Source organism: Gopherus flavomarginatus, chromosome 4, assembly GCF_025201925.1.
Source record: "Gopherus flavomarginatus isolate rGopFla2 chromosome 4, rGopFla2.mat.asm, whole genome shotgun sequence".
Classification (NCBI taxonomy): domain Eukaryota; kingdom Metazoa; phylum Chordata; order Testudines; family Testudinidae; genus Gopherus; species Gopherus flavomarginatus.
Window position 1 is genome coordinate 107,468,337 of NC_066620.1, and position 16,973 is coordinate 107,485,309.

Consider the following 16,973-nt stretch of genomic DNA (forward strand, 5'->3'; position numbering starts at 1 on the left):
GCCAACCCTAACAACCCGGCGCCAAATATTGCTCCACAGCCCAGGAAATTTCCCACCTACAAGGCAGGTGATGACACCGAGGCCTTCTTGAAAAATTTTGAAAGAGCCTGTCTTGGGTACAACATCCCCGAAGACCAGTACATGGTAGAATTAAGGTCACAGCTCAGTGGACCTTTAGCAGAGGTGGCAGCTGAAATGCCTAAGCACCAAATGAATGACTATAAACTTTTTCTAACCAAGGCCAGATACAGGATGGGGATAACCCCAGATCATGCCCGTCGGCGCTTCAAAACCCAAAAGTGAAAACCAGAGGTGTCATTTCCCAAACACGCCTACTACATTGCAAAAAACTATGAGGCCTGGCTAACAGGAAACAACATTCAAACCTTGGAAGAACTGAACCTCCTCATACAAATGGAGCAGTTCTTGGATGGTGTTCCTGAAGACATCACACGGTACATACAAGATGGAAACCCCAAGAATATCGCTGAGGCGGGGGAGATTGGAGCCAAATGGATGGAACTGGCAGAAAGCAAGAAAGCTACTGTCAAGGGGAACGATTACCCCAGGGGGCACACAGACCATAAACCCTACAACCGAGGACAGCCAAAGACCCCACATACCACCCAAGTAAAGCCACAGATACCCTACCCTTCAACCTCACCAGTCTCCAGTAACTCACCTCGGCCCAGTGACCCATCAGATGGAAGATACTTTAAGTGTAATGAACTGGGACATATCAAGGCCAAGTGTCCCAAGAACACCATGCGAGTGCAATTCATTACACCACCATCACACCAAATATCCCCTGGCCCGGATGCCTCTCAAATACCCTTGGAGCGAAGGGAAAATTTGAGAGTGGGCGGAAAGAAGGTTACTGCGTGGAGAGACACGGGGGCACAAGTGTCAGCTATCCACCGATCCTTCGTTGACCCCAAATTCATCAACCCAAAGGCCAAAGTTACAATTTACCCCTTCATGTCACAAGCTGTAGACTTGCCTACAGCTCAACTGCCTGTCCAGTACAAAGGCTGGTCAGGAATGTGGACTTTTGCAGTCTATGACAATTATCCTATCCCCATGCTACTGGGGGAAGACTTGGCCAACCAGGTGAGGCGGGCCAAGAGAGTGGGAATGGTTACACGTAGCCAAACCAGGCAAGCTTCCAGACCCATTCCTGTTCCTGAGCCGTCCACAGAGGCCCCGTCTGTGTTACCAGAGACCCAGACAGAGGTAGTGGACCCGGATTCCATGCCAACCACTGAAACAGCCACAGCACCTCCAGTCCCAGGCCCGGAACTGGAACAGCAACCAGCACCAGCAAGTGCAACCCCATCTTCAAACTCAACGCCAGAGGGCGCCAGCGAGCCAAAACTGGCAGAAGCAACAGACAGCCATACCCAAAAGGCTCAGCCGGAGCCTGAAATACCCTCAGGTGCACCAGCGGAGAGCGGTTCACCAGCAACGGAAACAACCCCATCACCTACATCGCTTCCAGAGGGACCAAGCCCAAGTCCACAGTCTGAGGAAGAACTGGTGACCCCAGCCTCAAGGGAACAGTTCCAGACTGAGCAGGAAGCGGATGACAGCCTTCAAAAAGCTTGGGCGGCGGCACGGAGCACCCCACCGCCTCTCAGCTCTTCTAATCGATCCCGGTTTGTTATAGACCAAGGACTTTTATACAAGGAAATTCTTTCTGGTGGACACCGGGAAGAATGGCAGCCGCAAAAACAGTTGGTGGTTCCAACTAAGTACCGGGAGAAGCTCTTAAGCTTAGCCCATGATCATCCCAGTGGCCATGCTGGGGTGAACAGAACCAAGGACCGGTTGGGGAAGTCCTTCCACTGGGAGGGGATGGGCAAGGATGTTGCCAAGTATGTCCGGTCTTGTGAGGTATGCCAAAGAGTGGGAAAGCCTCAAGACCAGGTCAAGGCCCCTCTCCAGCCACTCCCCATAATTGAGGTCCCATTTCAGCGAGTAGCTGTGGATATTCTGGGCCCTTTCCCAAAAAAGACGCCCAGAGGAAAGCAGTACGTACTGACTTTAGTGGACTTTGCTACCCGATGGCCAGAAGCAGTCGCTCTAGGCAACACCAGGGCTAACACTGTGTGCCTGGCCCTAACAGACATCTTTGCCAGGGTAGGTTGGCCCTCTGACATCCTTACAGATTCAGGGTCTAATTTCCTGGCAGGGACCATGGAAAAACTGTGGGAAACTCATAGGGTGAATCACTTGGTTGCCACCCCGTACCACCATCAAACCAATGGCCTGGTGGAAAGGTTCAATGGAACTTTGGGGGCCATGATACGAAAATTCATCAACGAATTCTCCAATAATTGGGACCTAGTGTTGCAGCAGTTGCTGTTTGCCTACAGGGCTGTACCACATCCCAGTTTAGGGTTTTCACCATTTGAACTTGTGTATGGTCACGAGGTTAAGGGGCCATTACAGTTGGTAAAGCAGCAATGGGAGGGGTTTACGCCTTCTCCAGGAACTAACATTCTGGACTTTGTAAGCAACCTACAAAGCACCCTCCGACACTCTTTAGCCCTTGCTAGAGAGAATCTAAAGAATGCTCAGGAAGAGCAAAAGGCCTGGTATGACAGACATGCCAGAGATTGGTCCTTCAAGGTAGGAGACCAGGTTATGGTCTTGAAGGCGCAACAGGCCCATAAGATGGAAGCATCATGGGAAGGGCCCTTCACGGTCCAAGAGCGCCTGGGAGCTGTAAACTACCTCATAGCATTTCCCAATTCCTCACTAAAGCCTAAAGTGTACCATGTTAATTCTCTCAAGCCTTTCTATTCCAGAGACTTACAGGTTTGTCAGTTTACAGTCCAGGGAGAGGATGCTGAGTGGCCTGACGGTGTCTACTACGACGGAAAAAAAGACGGTGGCGTGGAAGAGGTGAACCTCTCAACCTCTCTGAAACGTCTGCAGCGGCAGCAAATCAAGGAGCTGTGCACTAGCTTCGCCCCATTGTTCTCAGCCAACCCAGGACGGACTGAACGGGCATACCACTCCATTGATACAGGTAATGCTCACCCAATCAGAACCCCACCCTACCGAGTGTCTCCTCATGCCCAAGCTGCTATAGAACGGGAGATCCAGAACATGCTACAGATGGGTATAATCCGCTCATCTACCAGTGCATGGGCATCTCCAGTGGTTCTGGTACCCAAACCAGATGGGGAAATACGCTTTTGCGTGGACTACCGTAAGCTAAATGCTGTAACTCGTCCGGACAACTATCCAATGCCACGTACCGATGAGCTATTGGAAAAGTTGGGACGTGCCCAGTTCATCTCTACAATAGACTTAACCAAGGGGTACTGGCAAGTACCGCTAAATGAACCTGCCAAGGAAAGGTCAGCATTCGTCACCCATGCGGGGGTGTATGAATTCAATGTCCTTCCTTTCGGCCTTCGAAATGCACCCGCCACCTTCCAAAGGCTGGTAGATGGTCTACTAGCTGGACTGGGAGAATTTGCAGTTGCCTACCTCAATGATGTGGCCATTTTTTCAGACTCCTGGCCCAAACACCTACTACACCTGGAAAAGGTCTTTAAGCGCATCAGGCAGGCAGGACTAACTGTTAAGGCCAAAAAGTGTCAAATAGGCCAAAACAAAGTGACTTACCTGGGGCACCAGGTGGGTCAAGAAACCATAAACCCCCTACAGGCCAAGGTAGATGCTATCCAAAAGTGGCCTGTCCCACGGTCCAAAAAGCAGGTCCAATCCTTCTTAGGCTTGGCCGAATACTACAGGCGATTTGTACCACACTACAGCCAAATCGCTGCCCCACTGACCAACCTAACCAAAAAAACCCAGCCAAATGCAGTTAAATAAACTAATGAGTGTCAAAAGGCCTTTACCCAACTTAAGGCAACGCTCATGTCGAACCCTGTGCTCAGGGCCCCGAATTTTAACAAGCCATTCCTAGTAACCACAAATGCATCTAAGCGTGGTATAGGAGCAGTGCTCATGCAGAAAGCAACAAATCACAACTTCCATCCTGTCGTGTTTCTCAGCAAAAACTGTCTAAGAGAAAAAGTCACTGGTCAGTCAGTAAAAAGAAATGCTATGCCATTGTGTACGCCCTAAAAAAGCTACGCCCATAATCTGGGACTAAGGTTATTACAGCTTGATTCTGCTCCGACGGATATAAATCAAAAGTTACTTCACTGAAGCCAGTGGAGGGAGTCCAATTGATATAAACTAGTGAAACTGAAAGTAGAATCATGCCCCTCAATTCAGTTGAATATAACCATACTATTTAAATATTAACTCACCAGAGTGACTAAGCACACCTCTTAATGGGCTGGACTATCTACAGAAGAGCTGTCAAATCAAAGATGTGCGAGGAGCTTCCAAAAATTAAAGTGGAGACTAGAAAGCTAATTTTACTTTGTATCTGTGGGAAAATGACCCCTCATCCACAGTAGAGTTACTTTTAAGATAACCATCAGAGGTAAACTTCTTACAAAGTAAGGCCTGTCAGAAACCAGATTAATTACACTTGCATATGTACTTACTACAAATTCAAGAAGAAAATGTTTGTGTTTTCTGAACAGTTTTATTGAGGTAATTTTTTCATTTTATATATATTTATATATATAATTAAGAGCTAAACAGTTTTCTAAGGCACTTGAAACTGTGCACAGGAAAATATCCTACAACATTGTACAACTAGGCAGAACACAATTTTGCTTATTAAATAACAGCATAAACACAAAGGAAAGATGGGTACTTTATATAAAAAAGGTAATACATACTCTTTTCAGATGACAGTAGTGGAAAATATATACTGCAGAACAGATCAAGAACCAAGAAGAAACTGTGCTATTAACTGATGTGTAGTTCCAGTTATTTACATTCACAGATCTCAATACACCTGTGTAATATGGAGTATCGGACTAGTCACTGGAAATTATAAACTCATTCATTTGGTCTGATATTTTCATCCAAGTTGCCATAGTCAGTCCCTAACTAAAGCTGTTACGATACAAAGGGAGGCATACAGGTCTTGTCTTTACAATATATAATTATATAAAGCACACTGTGTAAGTTTAAGACTTGATTGTTTGATTCTCCATTGCTTTGCACTTTGTATGGTCTCTTTCTTATAGCTGTGCAAAACGAGCATAAAATGCCACAGTTCTGAACTGGTGGCATTCTACACCTACTTGGCATAGATACCAATGACTACACAACTGGCAAGGCAGCCGAAAATCAACCCTGGAATGTTTGCATCTTTCTTTTGAGTTTTAAGTATGGAACTTTGGTGAAATTCAGGCAGGATACTCTGAGCACAACTGGGCATGTTTTCTTTGTGTTAATCCAACTAATAACAACAAAGTGAAGTGGCAACACTGTTCTAGTGCCTGTTGATATATATAACAACCTTGATTATATTCTGCAAGTGAAATCCTGATCCCCATGAAATGAATCACAAAACCTTCAGTGGAGCCAAGATTTAATTCTGGGTGACTATGGGCCCTAACCTGCTTATAGAGAAGCTGATGGCAAAACTCGCATTGACTTCAGTGAAAGCCCAATCAGCCCCTATAGGAACTCTATCACTAGCTCTAGTTGGATTCTGTACATAGTGGGTTTTATTCCTTTCTATTGTTTTAATGCTTGGCTAACCCAGCAAACCCCTTGCCAGGGAGGCATCCCTTTGAAGTGTCCCAGTGAACTTCAGTGGAAAGAGTCACATGAGCAAAGATTTGCGGTATCAAGCCCTAACTGTGATGCACTTCAATTCTGCATCAGAGAATACTTTTTCTTGAAAGTCCAGTGTACTTCTAGGTCTGCAACACGACATATTGATATTGCCAGGCTATGCTAATAGCCAGAGTAGTTGGTCAGTAAAGAAAAAAAACCTGGCAAGTGGCACAAAGCTATTGGTTCTTCAATGTACAGCAATGTCGGTGCTGATCCATCTGTTTGCCTAGATTTAACATTTTGCTGCAAATAGAATTTTTTCTCTTTAAGAAAAATAAAAATTCATAAGCTCTATTTTAATGGAGATATTAAATTAGCTTTTGCTATATCAAACTCCAAAAAAAACCTGATACACCTAGCTGTCCATCAAAACTATGCATTTAAGTCATGGATGTTGTTGTTTGGCTCAAAATCATACCAATTAAAATAATTGTCCAAAACACAATGTTTCTTTAATTCCAAAATTTACACAAATTTACAAATCAAAATACCACCACACATAATAGCAAAAGGAAGAGAAGATATGTTCAGCATCATTTTACTCTATTATAACAATACTTAACCATGGTTAAATTTGACATAGTATTGCGAGATGGTGAATCAAGAAATAATGATAAAGACAGGCATAGAATATCATTAATTCCTTTGTTCCTATCCAATACAGTATTTAGCTTCTAGATGGAAAAACAAAAAACAAACACACAAACAAACCTACTGGTATAAAAACAACTTTCTTGCGTTGCTACAGTAGCTCACATGAGCTGTATTTTCATTAAAGTTCTGGAACAAGATATAGAGATTGATATAATAAAACATGACCTCATTCATTAAAATTAATAAATAGAAACCTGCCATAATATTATATTGAAGTTTGTTTTTTCTACTGCATCTCTCTCTCTTGATCTATATCTATACTTCCCTAAGATTTTTCAGATGCCTATTTCTAAACATGATTTAAACTATTCACGGGGATTTATTTTCTTTCCTTTTTATTTTATTCTCAAAATATTTCACTAGCACCCTAAAAACATCTTTCACAACTGGTTTCCTAAATATCATTCTTGTCCTCCAAAAGCTAGTTTTTAAGTCCCAGCAGTGAGTATTGCACTATGATATTGGTATTTTTATTGTACAAAACAACAACAGTAGAGCTAAATCTGATGGCTCCTAAAGGCAGGAGGCAAATTTGTTTTTCACCCTGAGAACATCTTATTTTTGATTTACAGCAGCTGCACAAATTTAACTCCTTGCGATACAAATAAAAATGGTGTTAAAGTATTAAATGATGCACTGTGACGTGCCAGGACAACCAGTGTGCTGATGGACATAGCATAAGCCTTTAACTCATGCTACCATCTGACAAAAGTACTAAATTGGAAATTAAGGACAAAGAGCCAGATTGTGATTTCTGTTTACAGCAGCATAAAGCTCTATATCTGTACTACACAGAGACAGTCATGTCAGGGCTTGTGATTACAACTCATTTGGTCACTAACCTGATTACATACATTGGGCTTGATCCAGTGCCTACCATAGTGAAGGGAATTCTTTCCATTGATTTCAGTGGATGCTGGATTAGGGCTATGGGTTCCCCCATAGACTGTAATATAGATTTTGCTGGAAATACGTTTTTATTCATGCTAAATCCTTGATCAGACCAGGTTTGTAATTAGGTTGAGGGACAACCATGTTGTAAGCATGTTCCTTAACACGGATGTAGCATAAATGTTGACAAGACTTGTATTTGAAGCAATTCCATTGAAGATAGACTACTGATGAAAGTAAGTTCAGAAAGGGCATCTACCTTTGAATGTTCAGGAATTTTTTTTTAAGTTTGGGTCACAGCTTCCATTTGATTTTAAAGAAAAACATTCTTTAGAGTTGATCTGAAAAGATCTGTACCGGCCAATGAGCAAGTTCAGTATTTCTTCTGTAATAATTGACGTAAGCTTCACTAAAGCAGGGCAGGGCGTGGCCTTAATTTTTTGTACTGCTTTAGGAGTTAGTAGTGTCAACTATAGGGGAGCACACATGGAACTTTGAACTTTGGTGTTTCTAGATAAGTGCCTGATCCTTCAAACACTTACAACCCTGTAAACCCACTGTATGTCTTATACAGCAAGTAAGCTCATTGACTTCAATTAGACTATTCATGGCAGTAATCTCTGTCCTTGGTAGTGCTGTAGGATTGGCCCTAACAGACTTAGGCCTGCAATCCCTGTCCAAAATGATTTCTAGCTACTGGTATCTTGTCTTAAAACAGGTTTAATTTTTAAGTCTACAGTAATTCCTATTAATTATTTAGGATTTTGTACAATTTTTATAAGTTTCTCAGTTCACTCACAAGGAGATACAAATATCATCTAAGAGGCTGGAGTGACTCCTTCAGACATTTCAATCTGCTTTGTACATAAGAGTTTAGAATTTTTTAAATGACCCAATCCTGTGTACCCTCAAGTACAATATAGTGGGATGTCTAGATGCAAGACAAATGTAAGATTGAGACCTGAGTCTATTATATGTCCAATAATTTTGAAATGGTTACTCCAGTCTACTGAGTGTGTTTGTATATATATTTATGTCCACTTGGATTGCTGAACACAATACAGGTAACTACCCCATGGTCAAGTATCCTAAAATAGAATTGTATTAATTGTCTATCTGAACAGAAGTTCAAACTAACACTGATCACATCACCCATTTCAGCTAATTGGATTGTGTTTGGCACCATGGTGGGAACTTTTTCACCTCTTTTCCCTCTCATTTTCTGCCTTAGGGACTGCCATGTTGACTCTCTCCAACCAGTTTTTCCTTTTCTAGGCCTCATATTACAGTACTTGTGATTATTTCTTGCTGAGTTGCATGCCGCCAGGCTCTCTGGGGCTTAGATACGCATCATATTCCTTTCCACTACAGCAATTTGAAAAAGATCTGAGGCAACTTGTACAAAGGACCAAGAGAGAGATCTGAAATCTGAAAGCTGTGCAGCTCAGCAAGAAAAAGCAAACTTGTCTCATCAAGCACTACAGTGTATCACAATCTCATTAACTTGTCTATCACTTGGTCAACACTTTACAACTTTTGTCCTCCAAACCCGTTGCTATTTACAATATATAAAATATATGTACAGGGTTAAACGTGTATGTATATTATATATAAACAATTTGTAAGTTCTAATTTAGCAAAGCACTTAAGTGTGTGCATAAGTCCTACTGAGGTCAACTTCCTTTATCCCATTTTAAGCATGTGGATAAGTGCTTTGTTGAATTAGGGCCATAGTTTGTATCTTATTTTAACAATGGAGGCCCTGGTAGCTTCTATTAGTTGTCAAATATATAAAATGGCATATGTTCTCAATGGCAAAGCCCACCATTGATTTCACTGGGAATAAAAGCGGGCCCTAAATTCCCAGTCCTGCTGGCTTTAACTTACATGGGTAGTCATTACTCACACAGTGATATCAATGGGACTTCTATCCTGCATAGCATTTGCAGGGTCAAGCCATACATTTGTGAAAACTTTTACAGGGCATATGTCATAGCCACTTTTCTAAATTTAATCCCTTGGTAATATTTTTTAAACTATCAAAGTGATTAGGTCGTATTAAGGACCTGTCAGTTGTCCCATTTAATTTTTTTTGAAACAAAAACTCAAATTATATGGGTCAGTGTTAAAAGAGTAAACTTCTACACTATTTTGCACTCCACACTTTCTTCTAAATTTGGCAACAAACAAACAAAAACAGTTTCTGGAGAAGAATTGTTTTGCCAAGCTTTAATCCAGGGTACACTTTTAAACCTTGAAAATAAGGGATTTTAATAGGAATTCTGTCAAAATTATAACTAATGGCTTGCACATATCTGTATGATTTAGTGTGGCACACATTTTCATGGCTTCTTTGATGTAAAAATGCTGCTTCCATAGTTACAAAATGATGGCATTGCAGAAGCTAAATTGTTTCCTACTAATTCTATTTTTAATATATTTAATTGATTCCAGTAAGAGGCGGAACAATGCTGATTATTTTTATTTGCTACAAGCTTGTAGTTGGCTGTTTTACTAGTTATTCATATTTTTGGGTTCATACCCTGCATTCTGTAGGATTTTTACCAAAATTAAAGTGTTCTTAGAGGTCCTATCAACCTATTTCCTTAAAATATTTAAATCAATCTATTTAAAAATAAACAGAGAGCCAGCTCATGGAAAGCACCCTGCTATTACTTGAATGCCCTTTACAAAAATAATCCATCCCATTTAAGCAAACCTGGTCTTGTTGTAAATATCAGTAAAGAGAGAGATCTTATTTTAGCCACTAAATTGCATTCCGCCTTTAGGCTGACATCTAAAATGACAATCTTCAATTTTATAAATTAAAAACACTCCACAAGAACCTACTGCAGAATCTGAGGTAAAAATCACTCTGCACAGACCTTTTATTGCCTGAAAAAATACCTAGCTTTCATAATTAAAAACTAAACAGGGCACATAAAAGACAAAAATAAATTGTAATTATATACACATATAAAAAAGGATAAATAGTATATATACTGTAATACTGCATTACATATATGTTTATGTGTACTCCAGGCCCAGAAAAGTCATTGTGTACATAAATCAAAGGATAAATAAGTGCCAATATAAGACAGAGAATTTTTTAGTGTAAACAATGCCAAAGGCTTGTAATAGGCCTTAGGGCTGACCTAACAAAAGCACATATTGCCTTTCACGCTCCATACCATTTAATTTTAATAGTATTGTATTCACACATACAATTTCAGAAGTTGTGAGTTAATAAGCATTCTTTGCATACAACAAAAACAGGCTGTGGACACTAAGGATTTTCTGTAGCTTTTACAAGGCCCTTGATGAAGATGTACTGATCCACATATTAATTCTTTCTAGAAGCAATCCAAGGGATCCATCTAATGTTGCTCTTAAAGTTAAGTCACATTGTTAACCACTTTCCAAACCTACTAATATGCAAATTCATGGCTGATTTCAGTTCTAATTCTGGATTCAAATTAGAATGTCATGATTGTCAATACTGTCTGCCATAGTTCACAGAGATATTGGTGCCACTACTTTGACAACAACGTGAGTGACAGACAAAAGAAGAGTGTTTCAAAATCTGAATCCTTTCATTGCACTCACAGTGTCCTATTATTTGTCCTTTGAAACCTACTTGTGTAATTCTGATGCATTATCGTAGAGAATCCAAGGTGTAACTGTATTAAAAAACCACCAACCATATTTAGCTGTGCTATACGAATACTCAATGTATTTTCTTTAAGCATGCTTTTCAGAATTTTTAAAAATACATCTTAATTATAACAAGAATATTTTCTGGCAAGTAGGTTCACTGGCACCACAAAAATTACTGTACTTCACTAAAGTACTGATGAAATGAGGACTTGGTGGCATACTATCTTGCTAGAACAGGCCGAAGTCTCTAGAAAACACACACACAGTTGCTTAAACTCCCAGATTTACAAATCTTTTCCTCCTGCCATCCAAATATATAATTAAACCAGTTTTTCATAAAGAATTTACTACCAGTTTGTTCTAACTTTTTTCTGTTAATTGACAGGCAAAGTCTCTTTCCCTGCCCTCCTCTCTTTGTGTTCCCACTGTACCCACAATTACCGTCGGTCACCATGATGTAAAGTCTGATGAGTTCGTGGCCACAGGCTGTCAAACGATTGTCTTCAGCTCTTCTTGTCTGCTCAAGCTTTGATGAAAAAATATCAATGTATCTGTGTGAGCTAGCCACAGAATCACAATCTCTCTTACCATCAAGACTTTGCTTAGTTAATATGGAATGCTACCCCCACTTTCCCTGGGTTCTGGTACCAGTAAAATCTCTTGTTCTCTAATAAAGATGAGGGCCACATTCTTCATTAACCTCAGGGTAAGCTGCAACACACACTCACACTCATTCAAGTTCCAGTGCAATCTCAGGTCTTCATGATGCAATGATTTTCCCAAAGGAAACTGGGGCATGAAGTATGGGATACTGTCAAACAATTATGGACGATGAAACCTGAAATATTAAATCAAATGAAAGTTATGAGTGTTATTGTTTCATTGGATAATGGCATTGGGCCCGGTTTTGATTTTACACCTATTTATCTCCATTGACTTAACAGAGCTGTTCCTGATTTTCACTGATGTAAATGAGATCCAAACTAGATCAATTGTGTCTCACGTTTAAAACAACTGATTGGGAAACAGAAAAGCTTAGCATCTCTGAAAAACAGGTCATTACTTTTAAGTCTGCTTCCTTATCTGTAAAATGGGGATAACAATACTCAAATATCTTTGCATGTTGCTTTGAGATCTTAGGATGAAAGATACTTTGCACTTGCATAATATTATCTTCTTATTAGCGCAGTCAGTTATGCCAGATGAAGTATTAGAAGAGCACCAGAACCTGGTAATATAACCTATCATCAAGGACATGAATTTCTGTTTAAATAGTTTCAGAATGTATACACACGCATGGAAAATATAAAAATACTATAATGAGAATAATTCATTCAAAATTCTACCCAAAATTTGATATTTTGGGTAGATGTGATTATATATTTTCTTCTGATATAGAGGGGATATTTCAAGCCAAGAGAAAACAAGCTACACGCTACTGCAATATAATATAATTCATAGTTATATATAGGGTCACTTTTTAAAGTATGGGCACAATGGGTTTATCTGCAAAACCCGATATTTGCATGTTAAGCAGGTGGATAGCTAGCTGAGGTTATATTAATTTGCAAAGTCAGATGTGTGATATTAGTATTTTTATTAATTAGAATGGTGTCTAATGACTGCAGAGGTTGAATGATGAAACTCATGTGAGGGTGAGACGTTTTTAAAAATAACAGCACTTTATAAATATGCACTATGTCGTCTTCCCAAATCTGAATGTTTACAAATCGGTAAATTATTCTTATTCTGTTAATAAAAGACTATTTTTAGGAATTCACTTTCTTAGGTGTACATCTAAAATGACCCAGTTATTATAATTGTGTAATTACACAAGGAATCAGGCTACATTATCAGGACTAAAAGGAAGACTTTGACCATTAGATTTTGTAGATAAATAAGTGTCAAAGCTTTATCTTTATTGTGTATCCAAAGCTCAGTATCAAATTTGGGTAAGGCAAGAGAACTGTGAAAACAGATTAATAATAACCTATAAGTAGCAGCTCCTTTATCTTCTCATCCTACTATTGAATTTTATGAGCAAATCTGTTCTGACCAGCTGCAAACTGCAACTCACTTTTAATTTGTATTTCCTAAATAGTTCTTTTTTCTTTTAAATGAATAATTCATTCTCTGCCCCAGAGTTACCTGCCCACGATACTATTAGACCTAACCCAACTTTTGCTTTTTCAGTCCAATGTTATTAGTGAACTACATGAGTTATATTCCTTTTAACAACAGGGCCCTGAGGAGACTGATGCGCTTTCCTTTCTCCCAGAATTGCAATTCTACAACATCTGTGCCTGATTCTGCTCTTAACAGCAATGTTTTTTCTCTAGTGTTACTCCACTAACTTCAGTGTAATTACTCCTTTCTGCCACAGGCCAATCAGAGAGAACTGATGGGCAGGATCCCCTGGGAAGCTAATATGAGAGGGAAAGGAGTCCAAGAGAGCTGGCTGTATTTCAAAGCAGCTTTATTGGGGGGTGCAGGAACAAACCATCCCGATGTGCAGAAAGAATAGCAAATATGGCAGGCAACCAGCTTGGCTTAACAATGAAATCTTCAGTGAGCTTAAACACAAAAAGGAAGCTTACAAGAAGTGGAAACTTGGACAGATGACTAGGGAGGAGTATACAAATATTGCTTGAGCATATAGCGATGTAATCAGGAAGGCCAAAGCAAAACTGGAGTTGCAGCTAGCAAGGGATGTGAAGGGTAACAAGAAGGGTTTCTATAGGTATGTTAGCAACAAGCAGTGGTCAGGGAAAGTGTGGGACCCTTACTGAATGGGGGAGGCAACCTAGTGACAGATTATGTGGAAAAAGCTGAAATACTCAATGCTTTTTTTGCCCTGGTCTTCACAGACTAGGTCAGTTCCCAGACTGCTGCACTGGGCAGCACAGTATGGGGAGGTGAACTGCCCTCAGTGGTGAAAGAACAGGTTAAGGACTATTTAGAAAAGCTGAACGTGTACAAATCCATGGGGCCAGATGCAATGCATCTAAGGGTGCTGAAGGAGTTGCTGATGTGGTTGCAGAACCATTGGCCATTATCTTTGAAAATTCGTGGCGATCAGGGGAGGGCCCAGACGATTGGAAAAAGGCAAATATAGTGCCCATCTTTAAAAAAGGGAAGGAGGAGAATTCGGGGAACTACAGACTGGTCAGTCTGACCTCAGTCCCTGGAAAAATCATGAAGCAGGTTCTCCAGGAATCTGTTTTGAAGCACTTGGGGGAAGAGGAAGGTGATCAGGAACAGTCAGCATGGATTCACCAAGGGCAAGTGATGCCTGACCAACCTGATTGCCTTCTATGATGAGATAACTGGCTCTGTGGATATAGGGAAAGTGGTGTACGTGATATACCTTGACTTTAGCAAAGCTTTTGATATGGTCTCCCACAGTATTCTTGCCAGCAAGCTAAAGAAATATGGATTGGATGAATGGACTATAAGGTGGATAGAAAGCTGGCTAGATTGTTGGGCTCAATGGGTAACGATCAATGGCTTGATGTCTAGTTGGTAGCCAGTATCAAGTGGAGTGCCCCAGGGGTTGGTCTTGGGGCTGGTTTTGTTCAACATCTTCATTAATGATCTGGACGATGGGACAGTTTGCACCCTCAGCAAGTTCGCGGATGACACTAAGCTGAGGAGAGAGGTAAATATGCTGGAGGGTAGGGATAGGGTCCAGAGTGACCTAGACAAATTGGAGGATTGGGCCAAAAGAAATCTGATGAGGATCAACAAGGACAAGTGCAGAATCCTGCACTTAGGATGGAAGAATCCCATGCACCGTTACAGGCCGAGGACTGCCAGGTTAAGCGGCAGTTCTGCAGAAAAGGACCTGGAAATTACAGTGGATGAGAAGCTGGATATGAGTCAACAGTATGACTTTGTTGCCAAGAAGGCTAATGGCATATTGGGCTGCATTAGTAGGAACTTTGCCAGCAGATAGAGGGAAGTGATTATTCCCCTCTATTCGGCATTAGTGAGGCCACATCTGGAGTATTGTGTCCAGTTTTGGGCCTCCCACTACAGAAAGTATGTGGACAAATTGGAAAGAGTCCAGTGGAGAGCAATGAAAATGATTAGGGGACTGGGGCACATGACTTATTCAGAGAGGCTAAGGGAACTGGGCTTATTTAGTCTGCAGAAGAGAAGAATGAGGGGGGATTTGATAGCAGCCTTCAACTACCTGAAGAGGAGTTCCAAAGAGGATGGAGCTCGGTTGTTCTCAGTGGTGGCAGTCAACAGAAAAAGGAGCAATGGTCTCAAGTTGCAGTGGGGGAGGTTTAGGTTGGAGTTTAGAAAAAACTATTTCACTAGGAGGGTGGTGAAGCACTGGAATGGGTTACCTAGGGAGGTGGTAGAATCTCCATTCTTAGAGGTTTTTAAGGCCTGGCTTGACAAAGCACTGGTTGGGATGATTTAGTTGGGGATTGGTCCTGCTTTGAGCAGGGGGTTGCACTAGATGACCTCCTAGATGACCTTCCAACCCTAATCTTCTATGATTTTAACAGAGAGGGGACACTTTGGAGCCGAGTCTTCCTCAGGCAATAGCTCCTTGAGGACCACCTGGACCCATTGGTTACATGTACCATGGATAGGATTGGCATCCCTGTTTCAAGCCCCTCCTCCAAATAGCTTTCTCACTGAGTTGCTGCTGTTTTCAGTGTTGGTGAGAAACACTTTCAAGTTCCTCTTTGGTGTCTCTTGTACAAATATGTGCTAATTTTGCAATATAATCCGTAATGATGGAATCAAGGAGTTATATTACAGTTGAATCAGTTCATAGCACAGAATATTCTCTCTTGCAATTTACTTTATATTGCACTTTTCTAAACCTGTATTTTTAGATATCCTAAAGACTAACTGAAGTACAAGGAATACAAGACACGGAGTCAAATGGAGATACACTAGTTATGTACTTGACCTAGTGATCTGTATCCATATTTGTGAGGGGCATTTTCTAAGACTAAGCAAAACACTGGGTTCTAATCCCTACCTGTATGTATGGTTATAATCCTTGGCTCAGTTTTCCCGTTTGTAAAAATGACAACGTTTCCTTACCCGCTTCGTGAAGTGTTATGAGACTCAATTAGTTCATGTTTATAAACTGCACTGAAGTGCTAGATATTATTATAATTATATTCAAAACCTTATATTAAAAGATGATTAAAGTTGTAAAGTCAAGCACTCAAAAATTAGGAAATGCCAGAATTAAAGTTGATCATCTAGCCCAATTCTGTCTCATTGCGAGTACGCATTCTGATAGTCTAACTAAAGGATCACACACATCATGGAGTGGTGGCAGCAATAGCAGTGGGAGGAAGGGACCCAGTTATGGATCAATTTTTGTGTGTGTCTTATCTGAAGGTTCAGTTTTTAAAGAATCATAGAAATACATGGCTGGAAGGGACCGCGAGAGGCCATTTAGTCCACAATCTCCCTTGATAACCTATTCCAGTACTGAGCTATCCTTATAGTTAGAACATTTCCCTAATATCTAACCAAAATCTCCCTTGCTGCAGATTAGGGGAGCATGGTGTATGCAATGGTGAATGCAGTGCTTAATTTGTGCTAGGGCTTGCCAGGACTGAGCCCCAGCACCTCTAGGCGTGGCAGTTTATCGCCCTAGCACCTCCAGGCTTGCTGCATCAGTTATGAATAAAAAAATTGCTTGAGCCCTGGCATCTTTTTCATTACAAATCAAGCACTGGTTGAATGATTTTAGCAGCAAGCTCTACTGGGCATAATGCAGACTGCTAAATGCAATCTTCAGAAGCTTAGAATTTGGATAAATCAGAACAGGTTTTCAGGGGGACAACACAAAGCACACACCTGACCTCTGGAATAACCCTCTGCCAAATTTCAAAATCCTGCTGCAAATCAGAGACATTAGAGCTCCTCAAAAAACTGTCAGAAAAAATAATTATAATGGGAATTGTTAGATAACCTAAATATAGGTTACCACTTTCCCTATAATGTCTATTTGATAATTATATAGTGGTTTTAAAAATATCAGGGCCTTGTTTATTATTAAT

At 40.7% G+C, this 16,973-nt stretch overlaps 1 protein-coding gene and 1 long non-coding RNA gene across 6 annotated transcripts in view; one reads left to right on the top strand and one right to left on the bottom strand.

Moving 5' to 3' along the window:
• The window catches only part of LOC127049363 (uncharacterized), a 49,994-nt gene that overhangs the window by 8,108 nt on the left and 24,913 nt on the right, over positions 1 to 16,973 (top strand). The window lies entirely within an intron of this gene.
• The window catches only part of PHACTR2 (phosphatase and actin regulator 2), a 228,676-nt gene continuing 216,259 nt past the window's right edge, over positions 4,557 to 16,973 (bottom strand). For all 5 annotated transcript variants that reach the window (XM_050949633.1, XM_050949631.1, XM_050949630.1 and 2 more), the window contains one exon: positions 4,557 to 11,767. In XM_050949633.1, the coding sequence (XP_050805590.1) occupies positions 11,744 to 11,767 (24 nt within the window). In that variant the 3' untranslated portion in view covers positions 4,557 to 11,743. The remainder of the gene's footprint in view (positions 11,768 to 16,973) is intronic.